The 23588-nt window shown below is 33.7% G+C and overlaps 1 protein-coding gene across 1 annotated transcript; it reads left to right on the forward strand.

The window, feature by feature from the left end:
- Positions 1 to 21102: 21102 nt before the first annotated feature.
- LOC127083420 (methionine gamma-lyase) lies at positions 21103 to 23232 on the forward strand. The gene is made up of 2 exons (XM_051023731.1): positions 21103 to 21991; positions 22494 to 23232. The coding sequence occupies exons 1-2, from the start codon at positions 21217 to 21219 to the stop codon at positions 23069 to 23071; spliced, it is 1353 nt and encodes a 450-aa protein (XP_050879688.1). The 5' UTR covers positions 21103 to 21216; the 3' UTR covers positions 23072 to 23232.
- The last annotated feature ends 356 nt before the right edge of the window (positions 23233 to 23588 follow it).

Below are 23588 nucleotides of genomic sequence, written 5' to 3' on the forward strand. Positions count from 1 at the left end.
GAGACTGTTGAGGAGCCTAGATCCCCTCCTGTTGCTGATTATACTCCTACGCCGCTTTCACCCAGGATTACTGTGCTCTCTAATAATTTAGCTTTGCAGACCCCAAATGTCCACACGCAGATTGCCGAGTGTCGTAGAGAGATTGTCGAGCTTAGGCAGAAGGTGGTTGATCTTACTTTACAGATTGCAGTATCCGATCTTACACATGCTACTAAGGCTGATTGTTTGTACCAAGAGATCGCAGAGCTTCGTCAGGAGATAGTCGTGCTTCGTGGATCCAGTCAGGCAGAGGAACTCCCTACTGTTTGAGCTTACCATCTCGTTTACCTTTTCTTATTTATGCTTATATTATTTTTCGCATTTCCCAGACTTATTTATTATATTATCGCATTTGGTATATTTTCAAATTACGTTAGCACTTTGATATTTTCATATATATATATATATATATATATATATATATATATATATATATATATATATATATATATATATATATATATATATATTATATATATATATATATTATATATATATATATATATATATATATATATATATTATGTGTGTTTATTTCCTTTATAATCATATTATAGTATAATAGTATTACTTATTTATTTGTCTAATGTTTAAATTTTATTTTCATAAAAGTGTGCAAGTCTTATTTCATTAGGAAGAATAATGAAAATGCTATCCGGACCCCCAAACCAAAAAAAAGCATGGAGAAGCCCATACCAATCTTCAAATTTCAGCCCAGCTTCAATTGCTCTTGTGGCGCCCGCCATGGATCCTGTGGCGCCTGCCACGGCGTCTGGTATAAGCGGGGTAGATTCACATATTTCACCATTTTTAACCCTTCAAACTTCCAAAACCCATTTTTTTCCTCTTCCAAAAACTCCCTTGAACCCCATAAAAACTCCTACATTTCTCATCTTCCCACCATACAAAATACCTTTCCAACTTCCATTTTAATTTTCGTCCATCAATATCCATAAAAATCCCACCTTTACCACACTATCTATATAAACCCATTTTCATCTTCTTCAACACATTCAAAGATCAAAATAATGGAGTTCAACGGATATATTCTTCGTGAAAGGAAACCTGGGGATAGGCAGAGAAGGATTATCGAAAGGTTGCAAAATCGGGAAATTCTCCCGACGAGGTACGTGGATGATAATTGTCTTTATACTTTGGGTATCTACCATAGTGTTTTTCATTTGTTAGATTCTTTAGGCTTGCACACTATCTTTTCAAACAGAGAGCCTACCTTTGAGCGACTGACAATCGAGTTTTTAAGTTCTTTAATTTATATTGTCAGTCCCAACACTGCTAGTACAGTTGGTACTGTTAGATTTCGAATGTTTGCTGTTGAGTATGAGTTTAGTACCAACGAACTAGCAGGTCTGTTAGGAATTCCTCATGGGGAAGGTGCTATTTGTGAGGCCCCTTTGGATTCAGATTGGTCGGTCGAGGTGTTTTCCTTCTGGCAGAGATTGTCTAATACTTCAATAAATTCTTTTGAAGGAATTCTTGCCTCGACCATCCATAACACGGCCATCAGAGTTTTTAGATATCTGTTGGCATGCATTATTTTTGGCCGGGAGAATCCAAACAAGGTGAATGCTAGGGAGCTTCTATTTTTACAAGGAAGCCTCACAAATAGGAGGATTAATTCGGTCCCATTTATGATTGCTCATATGGCTTTAACTCTTAATAAAGCGGGACCTATTGTTTTTGGAGGACTCATTACGTCTATTGCTCGGGCTCTTAACCTGAACAATGAGATAGCTACCTTAGTTCCCTTAGCTCCTCGCACAATCAACCTTAAATTTCTGAGAGATATGAAATTGTGCCGAGTGAGAAGAGAGGGAGGTTATGTGCTTATGATTCATGGTATAGCTATCCCATTTGTTGTCTTACCGTGCACTATACGTACTGATGTACGTAATAAAAGGAACTGGACCTATGTTTTAGATGCTCCACCTGTTTTAGGTCCACTTCCTCCTAATGTTCCTGATGAGGAGGGACACGACACTGATGAAGAGTTTGATCGGAGAGAGCAATCTCCCGTACCTCATATGTCCCCCCCATCACCCTTCACCACCACACACCGCACCATCTTCTTCTTTTGCAGGTCCTGTTCCTGGATTCTATATTACTGAGGAGATGTGGCGCGACCACATGGCTAGAGAACAGAGGCGTGATGACCTACTCTCTACCATTCAACAATAACTGGTAGACAATATGAGCTTCATGCAAGAATCGCAGCGGAGGACAGATCGATCATATGAGACTGTTGCACAGACCCTGCTTGCGATCACAAACGAGCAATCCCGTTAGCAGAACTACCACCATCAGCATTCTGCGCTGATAGAGGCCACTCAGGGTTCTATTTTAGGCAACCTTCGAGAGGTGAGGACTGCTCAGGCTGCCTTACAGGCCAGGATGGACCAGAGAGACCGTCGTCGCTGTCGATCCCGTCGTCCACCTCAGGATGGCGAAGGGAGCAGTGGTCAGTAGTAGTATGACAGGTTACTCTCCCCTTATCTTATTTCGAAACATTGGGGATAATGTTCGATTTAAGTGTGGGAGGAGATTTTATCGCTTTCTATTTTCCTTTGTTGTTTTTAGTTAGATTGTTTTTATTGCTTTTTAGTTGTTTACTTTGTTTTATTTTGCTTTTAGTTAGAGTGTTTTAGAAAATGCATGTGTCTGACGAGTCACCAGTATAGTGTATCTTTAGTACATCCTAATCTCCCCATTCCTTTAGCCCTACCAAAAAATTTTGTAAAAGAAAACGGTGTTGTTCTGAAAGTTTTTGGGCTCTAAGATAGGTTTGAGTTAAGATGTGGTGACTTGGGAGAACTTTTTGAAACATCAGTATCATTTTAGCACCATAGACTTCATGAATATAGGAATCACTCCCGAAACCCCATATACCATGGCCTTAATTATCATTTCAGTATAGTCCTCAATAGTTTATTCCAGCAGTCAGCTCCAACCTAAGCATCCTCTACGTAGGGGACCGATGAACATAAGTGAATGATCCAGTGCAATAAATAAAGAAAAAGGCAACTCCAGGATAGGTGACCCTCACAAAGTCATTTAAACCAAAAAGTTGTAAAAAAAATCTGCAAAAGAAAAAAAGAAAAACTCATCCGCTGTTAGTTGGTTCAGAGGTATCTGGTGCTGAACTCGGTAGGAAGGATTACGATCCGATCCCCCATAACTGCATTTGGTTCAAATAAAAGGGTTTACACAGATTTATGTGCCAGGAACCCCATGTTTAGGATCATAATCACTAACAGGTCACTCCACTATGAAGCATGTACGGATAACGGGCTTAATGTGATTGCGCCTGAATGAAAAGGACTCAAAAAGAGATGAAGAGGTAGGCCTAGGTATTGTGGGATAATATGGGTTGGTTAATATAGGAATGAAGTTTATGTCCGTGTCTGCGGATAAGTGTCATCATGATACCCTTGGTTCACTCAGTTAGTACCTATGAATGCATCCTGACTTGAACCTAGAAGCCTTTTTAGCCCGAATCACTCGTCGACACCAGTCTTTCTTCTTTGAGCTTTTAAGTGTCTTGCTTGAGGACAAGCAAGGGTTTAAGTGTGGGAGAATTTGATGACACTGAAATTCACCGTATTTCTAACTCCGATTTCGCATGCATTTTAGTTGTTTTATTGTTATTTTGTTATGTTATTACTATGTTTTTCTTTGTTTTCAAGTTTTCAGTCTAATCGGATCCCCGATCGAGAAAAGGAGCGAAAATGAGCTAAAAAGCCAAAAAATCAGCATTTTACACTTGTGGCTCCCACTGTGGTTGGCGTCATGGGTCCAGCCATGACGTGTCCTAGTTCAACTTCTCCTCAACTGCCACATCTCCCACGATCTCCACTTGGGCGCCACAATTTACTCCTATGGCGGGCGCCATGATGTTGTGGCGGGCGCCACATGAACAAAGATGTTTCCCTCCCAAATTCAAACTTAGGGGCATCCTTGTCATTTCGATTATTTTCCTTGCCTATAAATAGAGTCTTGATTTCATTTGTTTCGGCATCCAAACTTAGTTACAACTAGGCATATATCAGTATTGTGGAAAAATGGTAATCGCTTCACATCGGAGTGTTGCCACAACTGTGTAATCGAGTCTGTAATCGAGTTTGGAGCACTTTGGAAGGAAGTTAATCCTGCCGCCATTTTTATTTCCGTCACACACTTTATTCGACCCTCCGATTGGAGCAGGTTTTATTGCTTTACCTTTGTCTACTTTACTTTTCCGCACTCGCACTTTACTTTATTTATTTCCCGCACTGCCTTTACTTTGTTTACTTTCCCGCAATCGCACTTTACTTTCTTTATTTCCCGCACTACCTTTATTTTGTTTACTTTCCCGCACTCGCACTTTACTTTATTTATTTCTTGCACCGCACTACTTTTATTTAATTTCCTGCACTCGCACTACTTTTATTTAAATTAAAATGCATCTTTACTTTACCATGTCTAGCTAAACCTATAAAGGTTAGAATGTAAGGATCGTAATTGAACCGATAATCCGTACAATTGTTCGTAGAAACACTTAAGGGCTATTTTGATTTTCAACTTAAGTTTTCCCGCACTTAATTTTCGTTGGGTAAGATCGAAAGCCGTCCGACGTCTATTTAAACTTAGTTGTTTTTAACTATTTCAAATACAGCGAAGTGCTTTGTTTAGTTCATTAGGAGTTTTTAACTTAAAAAGAAAAGTGATTTTAAAACTACTTTTGGAAGTGTTTATAAGTTTAGAGTCTGGTTCGTGAGAACCTTTTTTGGTTAAAGAATCCAGGTCAAAATACTTTTCAACTTAGTCAAGATACTATATTTCTTAAAAATAGGTTTACTACTCTAACGCAATGCGCGCCTTTTTATAAGGGACAATAAGAGGTTTTGATTAGGGAGTACAACTCGGTTCTGAATACGTGAAAGCGACAGTTCTCGTTAAATTGGTTCTTTCAAAGTAGGAAACACTGCCCATAAGTAATTCTATTAGAAAGTACTTAGATTATTAATTGATTATGTGAATTACATTTGAACCTGTCTTCATTAATTGAATTTAATTAAATACTTTATATTTCATTGTGCACTCTTAAAAACCCTGTTTCGATTACCTTAGATAAACACCATAACAATAGATAACGATAGATTGACATTTGGTCTCTGTGGATTCGACAATCTTTTATATTACTCTGACGCGTTCGTACACTTGCGAAAAATAACGCATCACAAGCTTCTTCAGAAATTGATCAAATATATCAAGGGATACTTCATTATAGATCATATTATGCATATATGATCCTCCATGATCTCTAAATATTAATATAACTTCAAGTTTGCAAGTTGGTTTAAAGAGGTTGACCAGAGAAAGTTAACTAGTTAAAATTGGGGTTCCCTAGACCCTATCTCCTACAATTTTTGTCATATGAAAATTATTCCAAGATAAAAGTTACTCCTTATGACATTCCAAACAACTTTAATGTTGAGGTCAAGAGCTAGTTTTGCTTGAAAAGTCATTGTTTATGGTGAAATATTATAGGTCATTTTGTCTATGCCCTAGTTAGGAGGTCAACTTCCAAGGACCATAACTTGCTCAATTTTATGCGATGAAGGTCATCCAAGTTTCATGATCAGTTTCATGATGTCCTCTCCAACTTTGATTCTTTGAGAAACTTCAAATTCAACTTTCAAAGGAATCTGCCAAGAGGAAACATTATAGGTCATTTTGGGCCATCATCATTGAACAAGCAATTTTCTTCAACTTCTACAATGCATAAATCCTTCATTCCAAATCCAAATGAAGTCAAATTTGTGACCATATTTAATATGTTTGAAAGAGATACAACTTTGATGAAGGAACGCTTTTCATTTGAAGCTCATAACAAAAGTTATTCAAGGTGGAAGAAGTGGATATTTGACTTGGTACTTAGAAAATTTTCAATTATGTTTGATTTTCCAAACTTCCACCTCAAAATTCATCATTATCCAAACTTAAAATGGAAAAGTGTTCAACTTGAAAGTTATTCCCCTTGATCTCACCTTTCCGAAGAGTCCAAGATCACCTCATTTGGACCAAAATTGAAGGACCTGCGCATGGCTACTTTGTAGGGTTTGTTTTGGCAAGATTTAGATTCAAATGATCATTTCCATTTGCATGCTTCCATGTAATGACCTCAGTACTCATTATGCATGGATTGAAGTTGGATCGCATCATTCTTTAGGCCCAAATCATTGCTTATGCATCCATGCACTATGGTTTCTAATTTTGTCAAAAATTGAAAGGGTGCAAAACTGAATTCAATTGGTTATATAAACAAGTGCATTGCCTCATAAATAACACATACACCTTGCCCAATCTTTGCCAAGAGATCTCAGAACCTCACACCATAGAATTCCTTAAAGATTTTTTTGAAATTGAGTTTGAATTTCACCTTATATTTTGAAGTTCAAACTCCAAGGATTCATAACCTTACTCATCTCAATTGATCACTACAAGAATGAGGAGGAAGAATCAAGTAAATTCATCTCGAGATCAAGCCAATTTGAAGCTACCCGAAGGTGATTTTTCAAAAACTTTGAGCTTCGATTCTCTCTCAATTCATCACCATTCTCTTTGATTTTTGGTTGGCTGAAGTCCTACCAATGTAGGCAATAAGATTGAGTTACTTTGAGGTCAAATCAAAGCAACTCAGATCATGAACCTAAAATTTCAAATCCATGTATCTTTCTATATACTTGGAATTGGAAGAAATTGAGGTTATATTCATGCTCATGAGCATTTTTCCTTCAAAAACATGTACTCACTTTTCATTTTCCAGTTGGTTGATAGTGGACCAGTCCGGTGAGGTCCACCGAAGAAGATGACCGAAGCCCTAACTCCGGTGGTGCATTGTCACTCTTCCAACCTTCAGATTCATTTAAAATGTTTTAATCATGACCGCTCCTTATGATTATCATCCCTATGACGCGTTGACTGAGGTGTATGGTGTGAAACACGCGCTTGGCCATCAGATCTGCCACCTCAATTAATGAAGGAGGTCTGATGGCCCTTGTTTTTTTGTATTTTCTAAATTTTCATTTAATCCACTTATTTTATTTTATTCATAGCAATTTCACTTTTAATCCAAAAATATGGGACTTTCACCAAAAATCTTTAAATATTTTTCTCTTCCATATTCTGAATTAAAATTATTTTTTGGATTAACTTTGGTATTTTTCATGAATTAAGTGTTTTTGAATATATTTTTAATTGTTTAAAAATACTTCTGACTTTTTAAAAATTGTGAAATTTTTTGTCTAAGGTCCTTTGACATTGTTTGACCTAGGATAAATCCCTTAGCCATTTATTTGGTGTTTTGAAGGTATTTTAGGTTTTAACCAATTAAAATGCATTTTAATTCATTTTTAAATTGATTTTTAATTGATTAAATGTATAAAAATCATGTTGAGCCATTTTTATGGTCTTGTGATGTTTGTCTTTCTGTTTGGGCCTTGGTCAAGGTTGATTTGACTTTTGTTGGATAAAAATCATTGGATTTAGGGGATTGATGAAATGCACATTTTATCTCCCAAAATGAATGGATGATTTTGACATGATGAAATTCCTCCCATGATCAATTTGTGTTTCTATCTTCCCCTCCCTCTTCATCTTCATCCCTATTATTTCCTATTCCCTCATTTGACCAATGAAATCTCTAATGTTTAAAGGCTAATTGATTCATCAATGACTTTGTGTCAGATGAATCAATACAAGTATGACAAAGATAGGTCCCTCCCTTTTGACAAAGATTGGTTCTTCAATACACCTAAGTTTTTATTGTCTGGTCTCAGATAGTTGTGACTTCTACATAAGTCCAATTATGATTGCTTAACATAGAGCTAAATTTGACGCTCAAAGCATAACATTCTAGTAAGTGAGATTGTAAGTCTCCCATTCTTCATGGATTTGTGTGGATACTTGACCTTTCTTCCTTTCATGGGAGCTAGCGGCATACTTGTTGAATTATCCAAGTTGGAACCCTTCTCATGGAAGATGTCTTGGTTTAAGGATTCATACTTGTGAATGAATGGTTGAGTGTTCTCCAAGGAATGACTTAATCAATTAAAAAATACCTCTAACACCACTAACTTTTGACTAACATTTAACTAACTCTTGTTAATATTGCTTTACTTTCAAGTCATTTACTATTATGCAATTTAAATTTCAGTCCTTTATCATTCATTGCCATTTACATTTCATATAACTTGTTTATGTTTACGTCCTTTTCACTTTGCTCATTTGAGCCATATCTTGTGATCGTATATATTTATTTGTGTGTTTTGATTTTGTTTATGGTCTTAGGACCTTAAAACACCTAATAACAACAAAAACCCTAAAAAACATTTGGTGGACTGTTGAACTTGATCTGAACTTTTGGACTTAGGATTAGGCAACATTCCTTGTGCTAAAAGGACTTGGCCAATGCCAACATCTTGAGACTGAGCCACTTTGAACTGTGCCATGATCTGATACAAGACTTGAGAATTTCTTGGGTCCATCTGCTACTACGTCTTTGTGCTTAATTTTTATTTTGATCTTGTGTCTGGTGTTTTGTTCTAAGTTGATCAAGGAATATTTCATCTGATACATGGGAAAACAATAAAGACTACTAGCTATTGGAGTTGCTTACTTGAATGTGGCCATCTTTATTTGATTCCTTGATCTTCGTGATGTCTGGATATTGCTCATTGCTTATTGATTATTGCTTGATTAAAGTCCAAAGGAAAATGGGTTTCTATATGACATTCTTGTCTATTGGATTGCATCCCATTGGTCAGATATTTTCAACTCTTAACTTTTAAATGTGTGCTTAGGATAACCTCTTCATCTCCTCCCACTTATTTAATTTCAAAATCTCTCCCCCTTTTCAAAAACTTCTTTGCTTGTGATTTCAAACTTAGACTTTGTTTTAATGATTAGAAACTTTGGCCTTTTGCCATTTAATTTTCAAACTCTTTCTTAAATCAAACTCGTAAATAAACTTAATCATATTGACTTAAAATTTCAAAATACAAAAAGAACTAACAACTCCATTCAAATTTTTGGCCCTTTGTGCCTTCTCTTATTAACTTTAGTTAAAATTAATTCACCAACTTATTTGAAATTTTTACCATGAACTATGAGGTTTTGATCCCTCATTTTTATGTTGGTACGTAGGCATAAGACCGAAGGCCTTGTCAAACACAAAAATATAATCAATGAATTCTTTTCTCATCCCCCCACTCTATTTTATAAAACATCTTTTATACCAAAAACACACGCACACATAAAAAAGGCCCCCTAGGAGTACCTAGGACACTTTGGGTGCTAACATCTTCCCTCTGTGTAACCAACCCCCTTACATCTAATCTCCGGTATTTTATTAGTTTTGATTTGAAAACTTCTTATCTTTGGGTTTTGTTCTTACTTTTCCCTTTTCCTTTGGAAACAACAAAAGTGCGGTGGCGACTCTGGTTTAATTGATGCTAAGCTTATCCATAACTTGATGGTCATGAATTTACTGCTACAAGGTTGTATCTGTCATACCCCAAAATTTACCTTCCATTTTCTTACCTTTTTATCTTCTTCATTTGCATACATGGAATCATATCATTAGCATGACCATTGCATTTGGTCATTAGATTCACAAGCATGACCATATTCTTTGGTTTAATCTTAACATTAGTTTTTTTTTACTTTGTTTCACTTTCAAACTAACCAAAGAATCATAAGATACGGTACTTGTTTGTTTCCTTGTTCATGTAGGTGATCATAATTCAATTCAAGACAAAATAATGGTCATTTTGGTTAAGGAAGATGCAATTGTGGTCCATTGATTCAAGAGCGGTTGATGTGTTTATTTCCATGCCATTTCATCTAATCATCAACTCATCCTCAAGATCATACCTTAATAAAGTTTTCTTAAAAGGATGCTCATTCCATCATCATTTTGGCTTGGGATGCAAGGAAACTTCAAGTTTTGCACAAGATGACACAAGTTTTGTTGACCTAATTTGCAAGTATGGCTCACTTTTGGTCCAAACCCCATAACTCCTTAAATTTTCAACCAATTGACAAGCTTCTTTGAGTAAAATGTTCCTAAGGAGTTCCTGTACAAATTTGTTTCAAGGATAAAACATCAATTCAACCCCTAAGGACCTAAATTTTAGAAAGGGGCAAGTTTCAAAACTAGGTCAAAACCTTGCCATGACCCCCACTTGGCAGTCATGCCATTTTCAGCTCAAGTCTCCTTTTGATTTTGTTCCTTTTGAATATTGTTAAGTTTATTTAAAATATCATTTAGCACAATTTTGGCTCAAAATTAATGAGGTAATCAAAAGTTATGATGTCATGAACTTGGGGCCTTAAGATGCCCAAAATGCGCCAAGACTGCTTGACCAAATGCCTAACCTAGAAAGCATGTCACGACCTCAACTTTTAACACTTGCCATTTTCACCTCATACTTCCTTTTGATTTGTTTATTTTTTTTGTTCAATTCATTGCAATGATATGCATATTTGGCATAAAGAAAATCACAAAACCCACGAGTGGATTCCATCTGGCTTAGCTTCAAACATGGCATATTGAACCCTGTTTTGCCCGACGCCCAGAATTTGCAATTATAAGTCATTTTGCATCTTGGGACCACTTGCACATGTGCAACTTGTTTTTGATGCTAAAACACGTGCAAATGAACACAAAATGACCATGTTTCATCAGTAAATCACACATTCCATGCTTCATCTCACACGAGCACCATTTCACAAAATGTCAACCATAATTCACACGAATTCATATCTGATTGGGATATGTAATCTTCCCATCTAATTTCCTATAAATAGGGGATCATTTTGCCTTGATATGTAAGTTTGAACATCTAGAAAAACCCTACCTCACTTGAACCTGATATTGCTCAAAAAACAGTTTACGGTTTCTTCATTTCAAGCTCTTTCAACCTTAAATCTTTACCCAAAAAGCTTCATCGGCACTCTCAAAAGCTAATTGCATAATCACTTTGCCTTGAACAATGTTGTATCATGCTCCCCACTTCTTCCATTATTGACCTTCGAAGCTTCAACTGGAATGTTAACTACGAGTTAAATCTTTGAGCAAAAAAGTTACCACTTTATTCACCTTGTTCCGCTGATCAAAATCCCTCTCCTACCATTAATTTATCTTTCGTATTAGCCATTTAATTTTACTTTGAACACTTAGGATTCATGATGTTCTTGAGCAAAATTCTCCCTGCTCAGAGCCAATCAATGGCCATGATGCCGAGAGACATGAACGGTGTTACGAAGTTAACTCCATGCTTGGGTGTTGTTAAAAACACGAGTTCATGATTTGCAGAAACTGAGCTGAAGGTTGAAGATGAAGTGAGGTTGCGTGTGTTTTTGTGCCAATTTCAAATCTCAACCAATCACAACCTTCCACACGCATTTTTCAAATTTAGTAGTCGTTGACGCCTAATTTTATTTTCTTTTATTCATTTTATTTCTAAATTATTTTCTCACTCATTTTAAAACATTTTGTATCCAAATTTTTTACACAAAGTCTGTAAAAATATTTTGTATCACATACATTTTTTCCATAATTTTTAAAATCTTTTTTTCATTTATTAATATTTTTATTTCATTTTCTTTTTATTTCCTTTTCCAATTTAATTCTCATTTGTTTTTAAACCTTTTTGCATCCAACTTTTGAGATCCATTCATATAAAATATTTAAGACTTTGTGTAATTTTATTGGCCATTTATTCATTGTTTTTATCATGGTTTGGAATTTTCTCTTTAATTTCCCTTTTTTAATCATTTTATTTCATTTTAAATTGTTTTTTAATTCAAATTTTGACTTTAGTTTGACTTTGTTTGACTTTGGTTGCTTGATTGATCAAATCTTTAATATTTTAAATCATTCGTAGATGGTCCCTTGGTTAGTTCAATCTTCTCTAATTCAATATGTTGATAGATGGTCATTTGATCGTATTTTGAATATTTTGAGTTAAATGATAGATCATCCCTTTGTGTAGCATATATTTGAGTCCTTTGACTTATTGATTGATGATACCAATGTGTTGACTTGATTTACCTTATGTCATTTACTTAATGAAATTTATGTTTATGTCTCATTCATCATCTCACTTCATACACTTGTTTATCTTGTCTTGATCATCTTATGCTTCTTATCTAGTGTTTGGTTTGCTTGACATCTCAATGAATCAAAACATGATAAAATGAATAGACTTGATCCCTAAACCCTTTGCTTTAATTGGAATTATGATGCACACCTTGGACTCATGGACCTTGTGGACACTTTGACTTTGCACTTTGCTCACTTGTTGAACTTTTGATCTTGTCATCTTGTTTATTGTTCATTGCCTCTTCTTATCACATTCACCTATTTAGGTTAGCATACATTGTCACACACATGGATTTCTCTTGGGCTACCTAACAATTAGACATATGCTTAGTACATTGTTGCACCCATATGTATATCTCTTGGACTATATAAAAATGAGACCCTATGTTAGTATTTGTATGATCATGCATTGTGTGTTCTACTTCCATCTTACTCCCTCTGATTTAGCTTGATCAAATTCTATTTGATCAACTAGATCCTTTAACTTTACACATACCCTTTATCTTTGTAAAATAGCCACAAGCCCCTAGGTCACTTGATGGGACTTGCCTCTTTTACTTTGGAGCTCAGCTTCCCAACACGTACAAGACCTTAAGAACTAGTCAAGGCATCAGTCATCTACCTCATCCTCATATAGCATCTTTGAGAACCTGCTTCAGCAACTTGTCAGACATTAACAAAGACTACATGCCATGATCCTTAAGCAATAGAGAAAGGGTGAGAAGGAGCGCTCTCATCCCCATTTTGAATATTTTGGGTACGGGACGAATGAACCAGTTCCTCGGAGTATTCACCTATATTCATAGAGTTTAGTGCAATTCTAGTCAATACACTGTCAAGTCTACAACTAGCCATGTGGACCCTCTTTTCAGCTTCTTTTTGGTTTAAACACCATTGTAATTTCCTTGCATTTGGGTTGAGACCTTCATGGTTATACACCACTTTCTTTTTTTGGTTTAAACACCACAATTTGGTTTGACATCTTCATGGTTCATCACCCCCTTTATTGGTTTTCACGCCATAATTTGGGTTGACACCTTCATGGTTATACACCATTTTACCTTCCTTTGGGATACACCTTTATGGTTAACCCCTTTCTTTCTTTGGTTTTGACACCACTTATGTGATTTTCTAGTCTTTTCTGGTTTAAACACCACCCTTAATCTATCTTTTCTCAATCTTAGTCCTCCGAACTATAAGGCTCTGACTTTCTTATTGCACTATAAGGATACGTAGGCACGAGGATATGAATCCTTGGCGAGCACTTTTATTTCTTTTCTCCCCTTTTATTTCTTTAGTTCCACAAACTACGAGGCTCTGACTTTCTCATTGCACTACGAGAATACGTAGGCATGAGGGCCCCAATCCTCCCCGAGCACTCTTTTTCTAACCTATTTTATGTTTTGCAAGTACATGAAGATAGCAACACCCATCCAAGCAAGATCAATCAAAATGGTTCCCATGGATGTGAGGGGTGTTAATACCTTCCTCTTGCATAACCTACTTCCTTACCTGTTTCTCTATTCCTCTTGGGTTTTATCGATATTTTCCCTTCCCTCTTTTGGGATAAATAAAATCCAGTGACGACTTTGTTGTATGTTTGACCATGCGATGCGTTCGAGTACATTTTTCGTCGAGCTTCAATATCCTCTATTTGGTATAGGATTTTTAGGTAGCTGGGATGGTGTATTATCTTGCCAAGAGATAACTTGACCCTTTTCCATATGTGTTTTTCCTTTAGGTGGTAACTCTAGGACTAGAGGGGGTTCTAGGATGATTTGACATTACGTGGTTTAGTCGATTTGGAAATCTATGAATGATATAGTTTTTTTCCTAGTACTTCGGTGACTCCAAGAGACGTGGAAGGCATGGGCATCATCTTGGCTTGAAAATGGTATCTTGATAGGTCTGTGAGAAACTCATGTGCCTTTTCGGCCTAGAGTGAGAATGATATATTATTTCTGGGCTAATAGTGGGGTGAGTGGTTCTGGCCTCCCTTGGATGGGTTCTTGTGTTTCTTTTATAGCTTGTTTGTGCATACGTCCTAGATTTTGAGAGATCTAGATTTGTCTGAATTGTGGTTATCTTTGGCGTTGTTTGTAGTCTCTTTTTCTTTCTATTGTTGTTTTTTTTATGTTGTTTCTTTCACGGGAGTGGTATTCCTTATACCTCTCTTTTTTTCCGGGTGTTCCATCACTACAAGAAAATAAGCCCCCAACGACATGATGTTGTGGCGTGATAAACATGGGGCACAAAATGGGTGTTACAACGTGTTTATAACATCGTTATATATTTTAAATAATAAAATAATAGAACTCGTGTGGGAAGGTTGAAAATTTAATAAAAAAATGGTGTGGTGTGTAAAACACATCGCAACATACATTTCAAAATTAAAAACAAAAAAGGCGCCAAACTTTCTCATATGGGGAGGGGTAAAATTTTCAAAATATAAAGTTGTGGCATGGAAAATATGTCGCAACCTATATTTCAAAAATAAAAAATTTAAGAGGAAAAGTTTGACTGTTGAAATTGAAAGCTTTGCACCTTGACTGACATCTTTTTATTAGCGTCATGTATTCCACGTTGTTACCCTTGTGACCGCTCTGACACCTTTTAATCTGCGTCATGAATCCCAGGTCGCAATACAATGATTCTTTTTATTTGCAACGTGATTTCCATGTCGCTGACTTGTTTACTTAATACACACAAATTCTCTTCCCCTCACATTATCCAAGACACAACCATCTTCTTCTCTCATTTTCTTTTCCTTTCCAACTTCTTTCTTTCAACCTCTTCTCATTTTTTTTCTTTTTTGATTTTATATTTTCTCAACCTTCTTCTCTAATTTCATTTTTATGATTTTATATTTTCATCACCCCACCTTCATCCAGGGTCACTTCAAGGTATACTTTATAATTGATGTTATTAGATTTTTTTTATTTTAATTTTGGTTTATTTCACTGTTGTTTTATTTTTTGTTCAAGAGTTAAGAGTTTTTGTTTCTTCATTAAGGTATTTTGGCTTTTTTTTTTCTTTTCAAAATTTTATATGCAATTTTATTGGGTTGTTACTATTTTATAATATTTATTTAGTTGTTTTTAAATTTCAATATATTTTTAAATATTATTATTAATCCAAATATATATATATATATATATATATATATATATATATATATATATATATATATATATATATATATATATATATATATATATATATATATATAAAGTAATATTTTTATATAAGTGATAACATATATTTTTTTAGATAAGTAAATAAATTTGAGTAAGTATATATTTTTTTAGATAAGTAATTAAATACAATTTGAGTAAGTATATATATTTAGTAAGTTTATATTATTTTAAGTAAATATAAGTAAATATTGTTGAATTGTAATTTCTTGTGTCGAAATAGGTTGCTCAACAGAACAAGGATGTGTCGATTTGTATTAGTATGTCGAAGGGTTGAAGCATGTTACTTCACACAGGATTTCGATTTAGGCCTATTTTAGTAGTGTTATCTATTTTGGGCTTTTATAGTTTTGGGTTTTGGCTTAGAGAGTAAGCTAACCTAAATCTATAAATAGAGGGAGTAACCATTATTCTTGTATGAAGAGAAGAAAGAACTCATAACATTGTACTCACATAATTTTGCAGTTGCAAAGTGAATAAAGAAGTTTTCCACAGGTTATGGACAAAGAGAAAACTCTACAGAAAATATTCTTCTTCTCGAACCTTTATTTTTTTTCTTTCTCAATCACTCTTTTCTTTTCATTGTTATTGTATGGGTAATAACAATTTTGTCCATCAAGATTGATAGAAACTCTTCATAGGTTCTAGTGGATTTCCAACGTCTGGTATCAAGAGCTCCAGTTTTAGTTATTCGTGGGAAGAAAATCACAATGGCAATGAATCATCCAAAAGGGTATTTTCTAGCGAATTGGTGCAAGAAGATAAAGATTGTGTTCTGTTATCAAGATCTTTGGGATCTTGTGAAGGAAGGAGTAACAACGCTTGCCGAAAATGAGACAGATCAAGAAAGGGCTGCACATAAAGAATTGAAAAAGAAAGACTATAAAGCTCTCTTTATAATCCATTAATGCGTTGATCCAGATAACTTTGAAAAGGTTAGTGATGTAGAGTCAACGAAAGAAGCATACAAAATTCTGGAGAAGTCGTATGGAGGCGGGGAAAAGGTGAAAGAGGTGAGGTTACAAACTCACAAAAGGACGTATGAATTGGTTCAAATGGAATATAATAAAAGCATAACTGATTTTTTCACTAAGGTTATGAAATTGGTGAATCAAATCAAGTAATGTGGAAAAGTGTTGACATCAAGATCTATTGTTAGAAAGATCTTGAGGTCGTTGGCTTCAAAGTTCGACCACGTGGTAGTAGCCATAGAAGAGTCGAATGATTTGTCAAAACTGACAAAAGGAAGAGCTTTAAGGGATGCTTGAATCTCATGAAAAAAGAATGGTTGAAAGAGTTGCAGGAAAGTCGAAGAGTGGTGTAGCTTTGCAGGCCCAATCAACAAAAGAAAGGAAAGGCAAAGGAAGTTGGAATGGCAACAAAGACATATAAGGCTACAACAATTTGACTGGTCAAAATCAGCAAGAAGGGAACTGGTTGAATTAGAGAAAACTCTGGAACCAAGGCAACCAAAGAGGTGGTGTTGCAGGTAGATGAAAAGGTGGTGGTCGAAATCCAGACAAGAGTCACATTCAGTGTTACAATTGTCAGAAGCATGGTCACTATTCTAGTGATTGTCCAAAAAAGCAGAAAAATCAAGAAACTTATGCAAAGCTGACGAAACATGAAGAAGAAGAGATGTTGCTGATGGTTACAATGAGAAATGAAGAGAGATTCAAGGACCAGTGGTACTTGGACTCAGGATGCTCATCACACATGTCTGGAAGGAAATATTAGTTTGTGAACATAAAGCCCTCAATGAAGAACATGGTGAAATTTGTAAATGACAATACTCTAGTAGCTGAAGGTGTTGGTGATGTTCGGATTATGAGGAAAGATGACAAGAGGTCAGTAATTTCAAATGTGTTGTACATACCAGGCATGAAGAGCAATTTGCTCAGCATAAGGCAGTTAATAAAAAATAACTACAAGGTGTCGATCAAAGACAAGAGGATGAGAGTTCTTGACTCAAATGGAAGGTTGATCTTGAAGGCTCCAATGTCTCAGAATAAAACCTTCAAGATTGAGCTTAATGTGATGGAGCATAAGTTCCTTGCAACAACAGACAGTAGAGATAAATGGATATGGCATTATAGACTTGGCCATCTCAATTTCAAAGACATCAAAGATTTGAAGAGAATAAATATGCTTTCAGGATTACCAGAAATTGACATTCCAAACAAAGTGTGTAAAGAATATGTGCAGACGAAGCAACACAAGAACAACTCCAGTAAAGATGCAGGAAGCAGGTCGAAGGCAATTCTTGAAGTCATATACTCTGATGTATGTGGTCCTATCTTAGGTGGATTCGATTGGAGGTAACAAATACTTTGTTACATTCATAGATGATTTCAGTCGAAAACTGTGGGATTACCTGATCAAGAAGAAAAGTGAAGTGATCGAGGTATTTTCCAAGTTTAAATTTATGTTCAAAAGACAAAGAGGTCGAAAGATCAAGATTCTGAGGACTGATGATGGTGGAGAATATGTGTTGAAAGACTTCGACGTATTATGTGTGAAAGATGGGATTATGCATGAGGTGGTGCCACCCTCCACTCCACAACAGAATGGAGTCGCAGAAGGGAAGAATATAATCATCATGAATATGGTGAGAAGTATATTGAAAGGCAAGCATCTACCTAAAGAATTATGCGGAGAAGTTGTGTTGACTGCAACATATATATAATGTTATGTACATTTCACACGAATTAAAAATAATAATTAATTATGTATAAAAAAATGATAAATTAATTATGATTTTACAATGTTATTCTTCATTTATTACATATAAAAAAGTTTAAAAAATAAGGGAAAAAATAGTAATAAATGATATAAGATATATTAGAAAATATATCATAAATATTGCATTAAAATTATAATATCATTTATAATTTGAAATATTTTTTTACAAAGTGAGTGATAATTTGGGAGTAAGTAGCAAGACTACTAAATCAACGAATATAACAAGAATGAGAGTTGTTCTTTCCTTGTGTGGCGTAGAATTTTTTTAATTATTTTTAGATTAAATATTTATAATTGAAATTCATATTTCTAATTTTTATTTGGAAATATTTATATTTTTTATTATTATTTGAAATTTATATTCTTAATTGTAAAAAATAATTATATTTCTAATTATTATTTGAAATATTTGTATATTTAGTAATTTTCATATTTTTATTAATTATTAAATATTTTTTTAATACAAAAGAATATGCTAAGGAAATCATGTGGTAAATATATGACATGTTTTCATTTGTGTGTCGTGGTAAACACGACGCAAATTTGACATATATTCATTTTTGTTGCGTGAAATTCATGTGAGAAACATACGAACATACCCTAACAAACTTTGTTGTGTGAAATTCACATGGCAATGCGTTGCGACGTGAATATCCCCTGACAAAATTGTGGCATGATTTTCACGTGACATAAAAATTGTCATAAGCACTCCTGCCACCTGATTTTTCACATCGCTAAATAATGGTTGTGACGTGATTTTTCTGTTTGTGGCATAAAAATCATATGGATAAGGATGATTTTTTTAAAAAATTGAGAAAAGAAATAGTAATAAATTATATAAGATATATTAGAAAAAATATCATAAATATTGCATTGAAATTATAATATCATTTATAATTTGAAATATTTATTTACAAAAAGAGTGATAATTTGGGAGTAAGTAGCAAGACTACTAAATCAACCTATATAACTAAAGAATGAGAGTTATTCTTTCCTTTTGTGGTGTAAAATATTTTTAATTATTTTTAGATTAAATATTTTTAATTAAAATTCATATTTTTAATTATCATTTGAAAATATTCATATTTTTTATTATTATTTGAAATTTATATTTTTAATTGTAAAAAATAATTATATTTCTATATTATTTGAAATATTTGTATATTTACTAATTTTCATATTTTTATTAATTATTAAATTTTTTTTAATACAAAAAAATATGCGAAATGAAAATGATGTGCTAAATATATGTGACATGTTTTCATTTTTATGGCGTGGTAAATACGACACAAACTTGATATATATTCATTTTTGTCGCGTGGAATTCATGTGAGAAACACATACCCAGACAGAACTTTGTGGCGTCAAATTCACATGACAAAGTGTTGCGACGTGAGTATCACGTGATAAAGTTGTGACGTGATTTTCACGTGGTATAAATGTTGTCATAAGTGTTTCTGCCGCGTAATTTTTCGTGTCGCTAAATATCGGTTGTGACGAGATTTTTCTGTTTGTGGCGTAAAAATCATATTAAGGATGATTTTTTTTAGTACATGTACTTAGTGCTTATATATATATATATATATATATATATATATATATATATATATATATATATATATATATATATATATATATATATATATATATATAATGTTATGCACATTTCACTTGAATTAAAAATAATAATTAATTATGTATAAAAAAATATAGATTATCTTTTTTATAAGACTGTCCTTCATTTATTACATATAAAATAGTTTTAAAAATTAAGAAAAGAAATAATAATAAATTATATAAGATATATTAGAAAAAATATCATAAAAATTGCATTGAAATTATAATATCAATTATAATTTAAGAATATTTCTTTTTACATAGTGAGTGATAATTTGGGAGTAAGTAGGAAGACTACTAAATCAACAAATATAACTAAAGAATGAGAGTCATTCTTTCCTTTTATGACGTGATATTCACATGAAAATATTGTGACATGAATATTACGTGTAATTTTTCATATTACTAAATAACGGTTGTGACGTGACTTTTCTATTTGTAGTGAAAAAATGATATGATTAATGATAATATTTTTTCTATTATATATAGAGATTAATTGAAATACACTGTCAGTGTAAAAGAATTTTACACCATCATTTAATTATAGACGTTGGATATTAAAAGAAGTTTGACTTTTATTTTAAAAATCTATAAAGTAATACAAACGGGTGATGATGATGAACCGACAGTATAAAACTTTTTACACTGACAATGTATAGTAATTAATCTCTTTTATATATATATATATATATATATATATATATATATATATATATATATATATATATATATATATATATATATATATATATATATATATTATTCACTCCCTCACAAACTATAAAACTTTATGCATATTTCACACTAATTAAAAATAATAACTAATTATATATGGAATAGAAAAATTATATAAGACTTTACAAAATTATCTTTGTTTATTACAAATAAATGAGAAATTGAAAGAATTAAAAAAGGAAGTAGTAATAAATAATATAGAATATATTAAAAAATATCATAAACGTCAGCATTGAAATTATACACTTTCCGTTTATTATTATAAATAAATAATATTAAATTTATTTAATAAATAATATATTTAATTATTATTATATATTATATTTATCAATTATTCAATAAATTTAAATTTTTATTATTATTTATAATAGCGACATATACAATTTGTGACTAAGAGAGAGGGAGTAAGTAGCAAGCCTAGTAAATCAACAAATATAATTAAACAAAAGAATGAGAGTCATTCTCCCTTCATGATGAAAATGGTGTAATTGCCAAACTCCGCCTAGTGACATAGGATTCAACTCACGTAATTAATTTAGATTGATCCATTTTTTGAATGCAAAAAAAGAGGAAGACTCACACATATACAAACATTGCGTCTAGATTCATCACGGAGAAATGAAACATTAATTTTGAGAATTATATAAATAGAGGTTTAATCCAACTACATTTTCAAACTGTCAACAACAACATTAATCTCTCTCTAGATTTTCATTTCAAGAAAACATGGCGGATACCTTTGTTACGGCTAACAATAACAACAAACGTGGCCATGAAAACGGTGTCGCTGAGGGAAAAGACGCAAAGAAGCTTCACAAATTCAGCAATGGGAATGACCACCATAACGTGGATCCAGCCGCTGCATTAGCAGACGTCCGCCATGAATTCGGCGAACACGGGGGTGTTAACATGTCGATAGAATCATCTGCGACATACACCGTCATGGAGCCGGACCATCTCCGACAAATTTTTGTCGGAGAGCGTGGTCCCCATACTGATTCCTTCGTCTACAGCCGTCATTATAACCCCACAGTCCTCAATCTCAGCCGTAAGCTGGCAGCGCTCGAAGGCACCGAGGCAGCCTACGGCACTGCCAGTGGGATGTCCGCCATTGCATCTGTTTTGCTACAGCTTTTGAATTGCGGCGGACATTTGGTGGCTTCTTACACTCTCTATGGTGGAACCCACTCACTCATCAAGCATTTCCTTGCTAGGACATGCAACATATCTGCAACTTTTGTTGATATCTCCGATTTGGAAGCGGTGGAGAATGCGATTGTGGAAGGGAAGACGAAAGCGCTGTATTTTGAATCTATAGCGAATCCAAGCTTGAAGGTATCGAATATTCCTGAGCTGGCTAGAATTGGACACAAGAAGGGAGTGACTGTGGTTGTTGACAACACCTTTTCTCCCATGGTGATTTCTCCGGCTCGTCTTGGGGCAGATGTTGTCATTCACAGCCTCACCAAGTTTATCAGCGGTGGCGGTGACATTATTGCAGGTTTACCTCTATCTCTATTTCCTTTCAAATAACATCATCTTAAATTTTTGTATTTAATTATAAATTAAAAGACATAAAGTTATCTACGTTTAAGCTATTGAAAAAGGTTGACTGGTTAAAAAAATTACTATAAAATAGAATATTATTTCATTTGGGTCTATCAATAATTAAAACTTGTGTACATGCATAATAATGGTTTCACGGTTATAGATCATGTTGCAATTGTGACCATGATGCATTGAGTTGTTGTTGAGATGAATTTTAATTAGATGTTTGAAATATATTCTTAAAAAAAACACTTTAATAAAAATATTTGAAGAAAAATAATTGAAATTGTTTGAAGTGATTTCTAATGACGTGTTTTAATTCACCTCACAATTGAGGTCTGATGCAGTTGTGGCTACCCATAAGTAATATTAGGACCACAATTGTAGATGCAAAGTGCAATTTAACCATGCATGCATTATGTGTAATAAATAATTTTAATCTTGAAAATTGACAGGAGCTGTGTGTGGGTCTAAAAGCTTTGTGAATTCCTTGATGGACCTCCAACAAGGTGGGATAATGCTGTTAGGTCCAACATTGAATGCAAAGGTAGCATTTGAAATCTCAGAAAGAATCCCACATTTGGGCATTCGAATGAAAGAACATAGCCGCCGTGCATTGGAATATGCGACCAGACTCAAGAAACTTGGAATCAAAGTCCGTTACCCAGGCTTAGAAGATCATCCACAACACGAACTATTGAAATCCATAAGCAATAAGGAGTATGGATTTGGTGGGATTCTTTGCATTGACGTGGGATCAGCAGCAAAGGCTAATCAGATGATGAACTACTTGCAAAACTACTCTCAATTTGGTTTGATGGCTGTTAGTTTAGGGTACTATGAAACCCTAATGTCTTGCTCTGGGAGTAGCACAAGTAGTGAGTTGAATGAAGAAGAACAGAAACGTGCTGGAATAACACCTGGACTTGTGAGGATATCTGTTGGATATGTTGGAACATTGGAGCAGAAATGGAGTCAGCTGGAAAAGGCAATTGTTAAATTTAATCTTGAAAATGAAAAGAAGGAGAACTGAAGTTTTTCATTTTTTTCAATATTTCAGTGTTACGAATAAATTCTTGTTTGCTTTTGTTTTTTAAAATTATATAGGGAGATGTGAAATTCTCTTGTAACTCGCCGCATCAATGGGCTTTTTAGCAATTTAATTCAATAAGAAATCGTTAACCAATTTACAATGCAAACAATATATTTATTGTTAATTTGCTGATTCTTTCATGGTCAATCAATATAAATATTAGTTTCATAGAGTAAGAATTATATTATACAGTCAATATATTAACTGTAAAATATATTTATACAGTCAATATGTATATCAATTAAATTCTTATATTATATATCTTTTTATTTATAGTTATATATAAAGTCAATACATCTCATTTAAATTCTTATATTATATATTTTTTATTTATAACTTTTATATGTAAAATATATTTAAACAATCAATGTATTAAATTCTTATATTATATATCTTTTTATTTATAATTATATCAATTAAATTCTTATATTATATATTTTTATCTATAACTATTATA

Source organism: Lathyrus oleraceus, chromosome 5 (assembly GCF_024323335.1).
Source record: "Lathyrus oleraceus cultivar Zhongwan6 chromosome 5, CAAS_Psat_ZW6_1.0, whole genome shotgun sequence".
Lineage (NCBI taxonomy): Eukaryota > Viridiplantae > Streptophyta > Magnoliopsida > Fabales > Fabaceae > Lathyrus > Lathyrus oleraceus.

What these genes read in the sequence shown, in the direction of transcription:
- LOC127083420 (XM_051023731.1), top strand. Translation starts at nt 21,217, where the DNA reads ATGGCGGATACCTTTGTTACGGCTAACAATAACAACAAACGTGGCCAT. An exon ending in TGGCGGTGACATTATTGCAG is followed by an intron (nt 21,992 to 22,493) that starts GTTTACCTCTAT and finishes GAAAATTGACAG; the next exon opens with GAGCTGTGTGTGGGTCTAAA.